The 11,239-nt window shown below is 47.1% G+C and overlaps 1 protein-coding gene across 1 annotated transcript in view; it reads right to left on the bottom strand.

Moving 5' to 3' along the window:
- The window catches only part of VAPB (VAMP associated protein B and C), a 59,382-nt gene continuing 48,143 nt past the window's right edge, over window positions 1–11,239 (bottom strand). The window contains exons 5-6 of the mRNA XM_068263766.1: window positions 3,310–3,486; window positions 1–2,613 (exon numbers count right to left, since the gene is read on the bottom strand). Coding sequence (XP_068119867.1) covers window positions 2,455–2,613; window positions 3,310–3,486 — 336 coding nt within the window. The 3' untranslated portion in view covers window positions 1–2,454. The remainder of the gene's footprint in view (window positions 2,614–3,309; window positions 3,487–11,239) is intronic.

Genomic DNA, 11,239 nt, shown 5'->3' with positions numbered 1-11,239 from the left:
TATTTTTTAAAGATTTAATTTACAGCAGGGACTCCTAACGGGGGTTGGTTAGCGCTCATCAATTTCCAAATCTTTGTGTTTTATTTAAACTGTAGATATAAAATGGTGAAATCTGATGTTTAGCGAGAGCCGAACTCGGAGATCGTCAGCTGGAAACAGATCCCCAGATTATTATTTTTCTCTTTTTGTTTGGGTTTGAAGACACGGATGGAACACACAAATGACCCCACGGATCGAGACGATGAGGATTGAGGTGTATGTGTCATACGTCCACACACGTACATATATGTGTTTATCCACAACACCTAAAGGGCAGCTAAACAACGATGAGCTCGTCAGCGCAGAAAAGTGCCTTCCCAAGTCAACAATGGATAAAAAAACATGGAAAGGGTTGTGGCAGACGGAATACTGGATCGTAATCTTTGATCTGATAATGTGTGTCAGTATCTTTCTTGGGGGAATATCATTGACTAGGCAGCAGCTGAACACTTTACGGCTTTAGTATTTTTATATTATTTCATCATCAGGATGATACGGCTTAAAGAGAGACTCTGAAGTCTCCTTTTTCACCTCTTTTCTTCATATAATCCTGTTCTGCATAAATGCCCCAATAGATTCACCGCATCCCTGCGGCAGATGGGTGATTTATTACTGTATTTACAGCCCTGCAAACCTCCGGAGCTTCTCTTCCTGGAGAGGCTGAGCTTTCAGCTGTAGCTCTGCCTCTCCGCAGTCAATCTCTGCTGATCGCCGCCTCTCCCCCGCCCCTCTCAGTCTTCTTTCACTGAGAGGGGCGGGGAGGGCGTGGAGATCCACGGAGATCGATTGCGGAGAGGCTGAGCTACAGCTCAAAGCTCAGCCTCTTCAGGAAGAGAAGCCCTGCGTGTCAGGGCAGCGTAATCTACGACCTGCAAAGTCGTAGAACTTTGCAGGTCAATTACACAGCAATGAATCACCCATCTGCCAGTGTAAAGAAAAGAGGTAAAGAGACTCTGAAGTCTCGTTTTTTAAGTGGTCTCATGGAATGCCAAACACAGAATGAACAAGCTGCATGTAAACATTTCCTAAAAGCATTCCATTCCAGCTTGCACGTGGTTAAGCTGGACTCACCAATCACCATGAGCTCCAGTATGCATGCGCCTGATTGGTCAAAGTCACTTTAGACATGCCTTCTCTTACTTCCAGAGGCAGGAAGGGGGAGGAGCCCAGTGGTGGGCCGATGTGGGCAGCTACGCAGACAACCATGTTGGACAACAAGCTCCTGGCAACACCCTAATGTAGATTTGCCCACACAGCCCCTTTAAGATCTATAGCCAGTCACAGGAGAGGACGGCGGTTTGGGGCTGGGTGGGGGTGATGGGTAAACAGGTCTCTTAAGACAAAATTAGTTTGAAGGTCAAGTCCTCCAAAAAAATCACCTATTTCTGCCATTGTGACCCAAAACTGCTATTAACTGCTTCCCACCAGCGGCAACCAAAACAAGCTTCTATTTCCCTTCGCATACAGAGCGAATATGGACGTAAGAAGGAGGCGGAACCAAGTACATCTCACCCAAAAAACAAAACAGCTGGGAGGGGCCAATTGTCTAATTCGGGGGGGGGGGGGGGGGGGGGACGACTTTTTGTGTGTCGACTTGGGCCTTAGTCGTCAGAAATCTTGGAAAGAACTATTTGCGTCTACGCTTGGTCCCTCTGTGTGCGACACGCCGGGGAAGGGGGCGTCGATCTCAACAACGCGGCCTTCAACAGAAACGATCGCTAGGACAACAGAACTAGACATTGCCTTCGCAGTAACAACGCAGACAAGGATCCCAAATCCGACCACCCACCCAACAGAGAAAACACAGGAGGGCTTGTGCAAATCGGGGCAGGCATGAGATGCGATGGACGAATCGGGAAGGATCGCACAATGACAACATGGATATTATATGAGCAGCAAGAAAGATTATTCTATTTATATATTTATAATATGTATATCATTCACGACTCCCTCCCCCACTTTACACAAACCACGGGGATGCAGAATGGCGCCACCTACGGCCGAATTCACGAGAGCTTCAGCAACATTTCATTTTTAGTATTTTTTCTTAAAAGGAGGTAAACCCGAAACATTTATCCAGAAGTTTAAAAATGCTTTTTTGTTTGTTTTTATCTTTCCTTCTTTAAAATGAGATTTTACAGTATGATGTTTAGAGAATGGCAATGTGGCGAATAGATCGCAGTCTTCGCTAATGGGCTGTTCTATACAACTGATCGCACCCCTAGAAGCAACAAAAAACAAAGAACAAGAAAAGGAAAAAAAAAATCTCTGGTTAGGTCTGAAGGCAGATAAAAGTCAGATTGGGTGAAATGTGGGGTTTGTTTTCGCTCTTTTGTTATGAGTAAATGTAATTTCCTTGATATGGCTAAACCATGGACAGTATGATTGCTTCTCTCTGGGTAAAGCATGCGACATCTACAAGGCCACTTTTCCTACAATAACACCGAAAATGAAGAACAGGACGATCAGCGCCAGTATCCGCGAGTTCAGGCCTTCCTCTTTTATGAGACTAGATGCTGAAGAGGCGGGGTTACTGGAGGCCGCCACCTTCCTCATCCGTAGGCCGTCTTCTTCCTGCCAGACAAGGGAATACATGGTGTTACTGTACCACCTAGAGGACAACGCAGGAAACTGCACAGCACGCAAAGCAGAAACCTCACAGCTAGTATAACATTTACTGGCCAAGTAAGGGGTGGATGGATGGATGGATGGAGGAAGGGATGGATGTAGGGATGGGTGTAGGATGTTAGTGAGGGCGGTTCACATGCCCAGAGAGATGCTATAAGTCCTGATCCCAGTGTGGAGAGAGGGAGTGATGGATGGTTCCTGGGGGAGGCGGTATAGGTGTGATGTCAGAGCAGGCGGTCCGTCACCTTGAGCAGCTTGCACTCCTCCCGTAGCCTCTGCACCTCACTCTGATCCCAGTGTGGAGGGAGGGAGGGAGGGATCGGGGAAGGCGGTATAGGTGTGATGTCAGAGCAAGTGGTCCGTCACCTTGAGAAGCTTGCACTCCTCCCGTAGACTGCACCTCACTCTAATCCCAGTGTGGAGGGTGGGAGGAATGGAGAGACGGGGCTGGGGGGGGGGGGGGGATGGGGTAGGAAGGCAGTAGCAGTGATGTCAGCAGGCGGTGACTCGTCTTGTGCAGTTCTGTAGCCTCTGCACCTCACCCTGACCCCAGTGTGAAGGGAGGGATGTGGTGGTGGGGGGGGGGGGGGGGGGAGGGGTAGGAGGCGGTATAGGTGATGATGTCAGAGTAGGCGGTCTCACCTTGAGCAGCTTGAACTCCTCGCGTAGCCTCTGCACCTCGCCCTGCAGCCTCTTGTTGTCATCTAGCACCTTCTTGTGCTCCGGGTCGTCCAGGTTGGAGCTGACAGATTTGAACATGGAGGAGGATTCTGTCTTTGTTACACTGCTATATATAGACTTGCTGATTTCTCCTTCATTCTGAAAGACAAGAACAGGCTGGAATAAGGCGGCCGAACAAAGGAAAACGCTCCATCATACACAGTCTGCTCGACCACCGAAAGAACGCAAGACGGCCGCCACACGCCTGCGGGAGAACGTTCTCTTCCTGAGGCGGTAACTCCAAGATTCCGGAGGAGGGAACTTCTCACTGACCCCAATCTACAGGTAGAGAAACGTACTTTCCAGATTTCCTCTTAAAGGAACCCTTGAATCGAGAAATATGTAGGCCACCATATTTATTTCCTTTTAAACAATACCAGGTGCCTGGCAGCCCTGCCAATCTATTTGGCTGCAGTAGTGTCTGAATCACACCAGAAACAAGCATGCAGCTAATCCTGTCAGATGTGATGTCAGAAACACCTGATCTGCTGCATGCTTGTTCAGGGACAATAGCTTAAAGTATTAGAGGCAAGATGATCAGTAGGATAGCCAGGTAACTGGTATTGCTTAAAAGGAAATAAATATTGCAGCCTCCTTATCCCTCTCACTTCAGGTGTCCTTTAAAGCGCAGCTGAATGGAGAGGGATCGAGGCTGCCATATTTATTTCCTTTCAAGCAATACCAGTTTCCTGGCTGTCCTGCTGATCCCCTGCCTCTAATAATTTTAGCCATAGCCCCTCAACAAGCATGCAGCAGATCAGGTGACTGAAGTGTGACTGGATTAGCTGCATGTTTGTTTCAGGCGTGTGATTCAGAGATCAGCAGCGCTGCCACATACACTATTAGGGTCCTTTTCCAAGGCAAAACGCAAACGCATGCGTTTGCGTTATTTACCTATTTTGATGTGCGTTTATGCGTTTGCGTTTTTCTGATTGGCAAGTGTTGTCTTGATTTTTGAAAATAGATAGGTTAAATTAATACTAAACACAAAACGCATTTCTATACGTTTTCATGCGTTCCTATACTTTACGTTGTAACGCAAAATGCATCATAATCGCACAGATATGCGTTTGCATTTTATAAAAAAGAAAAAAAAATAGGTAAATATTGGAACCCAGCAGTGGAAAAGGCCACCCCAAATTTTTATTTTAAACAGGCTGCACTAAAGCGAATTTTTTTTGCTATATTTACCTATTAATTTGCTTCAGAAGTCTCATTAGCCGCAAACCGCCGCATCCCCACTGAAAAACGAGTGCTACAGATCCCCCAAATCACCGGGCAAACATCCACGACCAACTTGGTCATGGATTTTGCTGCTCTGAGAGACAAAGCTATGAGCTGTAGCTCTACCTCTCCTGCAGTCAATCCGCCGCGATTGACATCAGAAGAGGCAGAGCTACAGCAGAGAGCTCTGCCTCTTCAGGAAGCGCCGGCCAGATTCACCCTTGGGGATTGGGGGGGGGGGGGGGTCTGCAGCCCTCGTTTTTCAGCCGGGATGCGGCGGTTTGCGGCTGATGAGACTTCTGAAGGGAATTAAAAGGTAAACATTGCAAAAAAATATTCGCTTCAGACACTCTTTAACCCCCTTGCCATTCCAATTCTGACGGCATGGGGGCAGCGCAGCACTTTAATATATATATATTTTTTTTTAAATCAAGTAGCGAGCCCAAGGCTCGCTACATGATAGCCGCTGTCAAGCGGCATCCCCCTACCCACTCCGATCGCCTTCGATCAGAGTAAGCAGGAAATCCCGTTCAGAACGTGATTTCCTGCTGGGCTTCCCCGGTCGCCATGGCGACGGGGCGGGACGACGTCACAGGGAATCCCGATCCACCCCTCAGTGCTGCCTGGCACTGATTGGCCAGGCTGCGCAAGGGGTCTGGAGGGGGGGGGGGCACACATTTTTACGCATTACTGGTTCAATGCGTAAAAATGTACGCATTGAACTAGTAACGCGTAAAAATGTATGTGTTAATGTTCCTGCACTAACGGGAATGCGTAAAAATGTACGCAATGCGGCCCGCCGACCTCCGAGGTCGGCAAGCTGCCAGCGGGGGACTGGAGCAGCAGTGAGTGACTACGAGGGCACAGGATGGCTGCATGGGGCTGGTAGAAGCCCCAGGTAAGTGAAACTCATTTTTTAATTTTGCTTGAACCTTCCCTTTAAAGGAATTGTCAGGCAAAAAATAAATAAATAAATAAATAAATAATGAGTTTCACTTACCTGGAGCTTCTATCAGCCCCATGCAGCCATCCTGTGCCCTCGTAATCACTCACTGCTGCTCCAGTCCCCCGCCGCCAGCTAGTTTCATTTTTGCCAACCTCTGCTTCGGTGGGCCGCATTGCATACATTTTTACGCATTTCCATGCAGAACTGTCTCAGACATCTTTTAAGAAATCACTAGATAGTGCAGTTTCTTTCTAAAACTGTTCTATAATAGAGGAGGAGCTAGGAAGGTTTACCAGACAGTGCAGTGTGTGAGGGAAATTGCTGTTACTGAGATACCAAATACATCTGCTGTATTGATACCAGCCAGCTCTGAGTGGGGAATTCAGCAGGGGAAGGAGCCTTTCACAAATAATGCCTAGCCTGCACAGTACAATCTCTAGAAGTGCCAAGCACTTAAATGGAATCTGAAGTGAAAAACTTATGATATAACTAGTAGCCCTAGGCCCATTTAAAGGATACCCGAACTGAAATGTGACATGAGATAGACATGTGTATGTCCAGTGCCTAGCACACAAATAACTATGCTGTGTTCCTTTGTTTCTTTCTCTGTCTGAAAGTGTTAAATATCAGGTATGTAAGTGGCTGACTCAGTCCTGACTCAGACAGGAAGTGACTACAGTGTGACCCTCACTGATAAGAAACTCCAACTATAAAACACTTTCCTAGCAGAAAATGGCTTCTGAGAGCATGAAAGAGGTAAAAAAGGGGAATTTCTTATCAGTGAGGGTAACACTGTAGTCACTTCCTGTCTGAGTCAGGACTGAGTCAGCCACTTACATAACTGATATTTAACTCTTTCGGGCAGAGAAAGAAAAAAAGGAACACAGCATAGTTATTTGTGTGCTAGGCACTGTGCATACACATGTTTATCTCATTATGTCACATTTCAGTTCTGGTATCCTTTAAAAACGAGCTCTAGGATACTCTCACAAACCCCGTAACTCTGCCCCCCCCCCCCCCCCCCCCCCCCCGAAGCCACCGGCTGCATGTCAACACCACCCGTGCGCAGGCACACGTCGACCCGGCCACCTGGCACAGTCGTCCTCCTGTCCCAACGGCTGTCCGTGCTGCAGTAACGCACATGCACAGTAGCCAGAAAAGCACGGACACAGGGACAGAGGAGGACGCAGGGACACGGGGATTATTATATAGGATGATTTGCATGTGTAAATAGCTAAGAAATAAAACATTAGGAGCAGAGACAGAAGTCTAATATTGTTCCCAGTACAGGAAGAGTTAAACTCCAGTTATCTGTACAAAAGAAAAAAAATCTGAGCTCCACGACTTTCAAAGTGGCAGAGAGCTGTCTTCTGAAGCTTATCTTATAGTGTCTTTCACTGGGCTAGATTTATCAAAGCATTAGTGACAGTTTTTTCTTCTTAATACTGTTCTAACCAGCAGCAGAACTGTTCTGCATGATAATAAGAAACTTCTCAAATGCTACTTAATAACAGCAGTTTAGCGTGGATTTCTAGAGCTGCATTACAGTTAAGAAAAGTGCAAATCTATCCCTAAACTGCTGCAGGTTAATTAGGGCTTAAAGAGACACTGAAGCGGAAAAAAAAAAAATGATATTATGATTTGTATGTGTAGCACAGCTAAAGCCCTATCTACACTATGGGACATTGCAGTGATCCGGCGGCTCGATTAGCCGCCGGATCGCCTCTTCCGCGTGCCCGCCGCGTCCCCGCTCGCCGTGCGTGCGCCGGCATCAATACCAGCTCGATTCCCGCTCGTCCCCACGCCGCGCATCTTCCGCTCGATTCCCTGCCATTGTCCCCTAGCGGGGAGCGAGCAGGGAATCGGCGGAAGCAAGATCCGTCCTGTCGGATCTCATCAATCGAGCCACATCAGCGGCTCGATTGATAAGGAGCATCGCGGCTGCATCTACGCGTGTAGATGCGGCTTAAGAAATAAAACATTAAGATCAGATACATCAGTGTAATTGTTTCCAGTACAGGAAGAGTTGAGAAACTCCAGTTATCTCTATGCAAACAAGCCATTAAGCTCTCTGACTAAGTTAGTCTTGGAGAGGGCTGTTATCTGACTTTTATTATCTCAACTGTTCCTGGACTATTTACTTTTCCTCTGCTAGAGGAGAGGTCATTACTTCACAGACTGCTCTGAAAGACTCGTTTTGAATGCTGAGTGTTGTGTAATGTGCACATATTATAGAATGATGCAATGTTAGAAAAAACACTATATACCTGAAAATAGAAGTATGAGAATATTTTCTTTGCTGCTAATCTTCTAGTACAGTGTTTTTCAACCAGTGTGCCGCGGAACGTTGCCTGGTGTGCCATCCTCTTTTCCCCCTCCCGCCCGTCCCCGCGGCCACCGCTGTTATTACCTTAGCAGCGGCCGCTCTCCCCTCTCCGGCGCATGTGTTTATTCTAGCAGCGTATCTCCGGCTGCTCTGTGTGATGCGGAAGGAGGCAGGGCTCGGTTACCATAGTAACGGCGATACATATCGCCGTTACAGGAAGCCGCTGCCCTGCTTCCTTCCGCATCACACAGAGCAGCCGGAGATACGCTGCTAGAATAAACACATGCGCCGGAGAGGGGGAGAGCGGCAGCTGTTAAGGTAATAACAGCGGCGGCCGCGGGGACGGGCGGGAGGGCGCTATACTGGGGCACTATTCTGGGGCACTATACTAGCTATACTGGGGCACTATACTAGCTATACTGGGGGGCTATACTGGGGCACTATACTAGCTATACTGGGGGGCTATACTGGGGCACTATACTAGCTATACTGGGGGGGCTATACTGGGGCACTATGCTGGCTATACTGGGGGGCTATACTGGGGCACTATGCTGGCTATACTGGGGCACTATACTGGCTATACTGGGGCACTATACTGGCTATACTGGGGGGCTATACTGGGGCACTATGCTGGCTATACTGGGGCACTATACTGGCTATACTGGGGCACTATACTGGCTATACTGGGGCACTATACTGGCTATACTGGGGCACTATACTGGCTATACTGGGGCACTATACTGGCTATACTGGGGCACTATACTAGCTATACTGGGGGGCTATACTGGGGCACTATGCTGGCTATACTGGGGCACTATACTGGCTATACTGGGGGCACTATACTGGCTATACTGGGGCAATATACTAGCTATACTGGGGCACAATTCTGGCTATACTGGGGCACTATTCTGGCTATACTGGGGCACTATACTGGCTATACTGGGGCACTATACTGGCTATACTGGGGCACTATACTGGCTATACTGGGGCACTATACTGGCTATACTGGGGCATTATACTAGCTATACTGGGGGGCTATACTGTGGCACTATACTGGGGCACTATACTAGCTATACTGGGGGGCTATACTGGGGCACTATGCTGGCTATACTGGGGGCACTATACTAGCTATACTGGGGCACTACACTGGCTATACTGGGGCACTACACTGGCTATACTGGGGCACTACACTGGCTATACTGGGGCACTACACTGGCTATACTGGGGCACTACACTGGCTATACTGGGGCACTACACTGGCTATACTGGGGCACTACACTAGCTATACTGGGGCACTATACTAGCTATACTGGGGCACTATACTAGCTATACTGGGGCACTATACTAGCTATACTGGGGCACTATACTAGCTATACTGGGGCACTATACTAGCTATACTGGGGCACTATACTAGCTATACTGGGGCACTATACTAGCTATACTGGGGCACTATACTAGCTATACTGGGGGGCTATACTGGGGCACTATACTGGGGCACTATACTGGCTATACTGGGGCACTATACTGGCTATACTGGGGCACTATTCTGGCTATACTGGGGCACTATTCTGGCTATACTGGGGCACTATACTGGGGCACTATACTGGCTATACTGGGGCACTATACTGGCTATACTGGGGCACTATACTGGCTATACTGGGGGGCTATTCTGTGGCACTATACTAGCTATACTGGGGCACTATGCTGGCTATACTGGGGCACTATACTAGCTATACTGGGGCACTATTCTGGCTATACTGGGGCACTATACTAGCTATACTGAGGCAACTAAACTCCCTACACTGGGGCAACTATGCTAGCTATGCAGCCGCACCCCAGTACCCCCCCCCCCCCCATAGCCTGCTGCGCACAGCACTGTCCACTAGGTCGCGCAAACATCCGGGGGTCGCGCAAACAACCGGGGGCCGCATCCCCAATCCCCCCCCGCGCCGTTCCCCGGAGAAAAATTGTGTCAGTGTTCCCCGGGCCGGAAAAGGTTGGGAACCACTGTTCTAGTAATTATTCATAGTACACAACCAATTCACTATATCATTTTTTTTTCCGCTTCAGTGTCTCTTTAATAGCACTACTACAGATAGTGCAACAGTGAGACATGATTTATGAAGTGCTCCTCCCCCCTGCTGCCAGGTGTCCTGTGAAGCGGTTCTGTGCTTAACTCTTCCAGTGCTGGGCTTTGATGTAATAATGCAGATGTATTGGTTACCTCAGCAACAGCAATTCCTCTCACACACTGTACTGTCTGAGAGACCTTCCTAACTCCTCCAATCCTAACAGTTTAAGAAGGAATTTGCACTATTTAGTGATTTCTTAGGGTGTCTAAAAACCTACTAATGTTTTGTCTCACGCTTGATAAATGTCCCCCAGTTGGGCCAGATTTATCAAGAGTGTCTGGGGGAGATCTATCAACGCATTACCAACAGTTTTTTCTTCTTAATCTGTTCTAACCAGCAGGGAGAACAGTTCTGTATGATAATAAGAACGTTCTTAAATCCTAGTAATAGTGCAGTTTAGCGTGGATTTCTAGAGCTGCACTACAGTTAAGAGAATCCCTAAACTGGCGCAGATTAAAGAGACACTGAAGCGAAAAAATTTTTTTATGATATTATGATTTGTATGTGTAGTACAGCTAAGAAATAAAACATTAAGATCAGACACATCAGTCTAATTGTTTCCAGTACAGGAAGAGTTAAACTCCAGTTATCTCTATGCACAAAAGCCATTAATCTCTACGACTTTCAAAGTCGTGTAAAGGGCTGTCTTCTGACTTTTATTATCTCAACTGTTTTCTTTTTCTCTGCCAGAGGAGAGGTCATTAGTTCACAGACTGCTCTGAAAGAATCATTTTGAATGTTGAGTGTTGTGTAATCTGCACATATTAGAGAATGATGCAATGTTAGAAAAAACACTATATACCTGAAAATAAAAATATGAGAATATTTTCCTTGCTGCTAATCTTCTAGTAATCATTCGTAGTACACAACCAATTCATTATATCATCTTTTTTTTCGCTTCAGTGTCTCTTTAAAGAGAATCTGTATTGTTAAAATCGCACAAAAGTAAACATACCAGTGCGTTAGGGGACATCTCCTATTACCCTCTGTCACAATTTTGCCACTCCTCGCCGCATTAAAAGTGGTTAAAAACAGTTTTAAAAAGTTTGTTTATAAACAAACAAAATGGCCACCAAAACAGGAAGTAGATTGATGTACAGTATGTCCACACATACAAAATACATCCATACACAAGCAGGCTGTATACAGCCTTCCTTTTGAATCTCAAGAGATCATTTGTGTGTTTCTTTCCTGCAGCTATCTTCCACTGAAGTGTCAGGCTGT

Source organism: Hyperolius riggenbachi, chromosome 12 (assembly GCF_040937935.1).
Source record: "Hyperolius riggenbachi isolate aHypRig1 chromosome 12, aHypRig1.pri, whole genome shotgun sequence".
NCBI classification, from domain to species: domain Eukaryota; kingdom Metazoa; phylum Chordata; class Amphibia; order Anura; family Hyperoliidae; genus Hyperolius; species Hyperolius riggenbachi.
The sequence above is the reverse complement of the archived record's forward strand: the minus strand, read 5'-3'. Positions and strand labels throughout refer to the sequence as shown.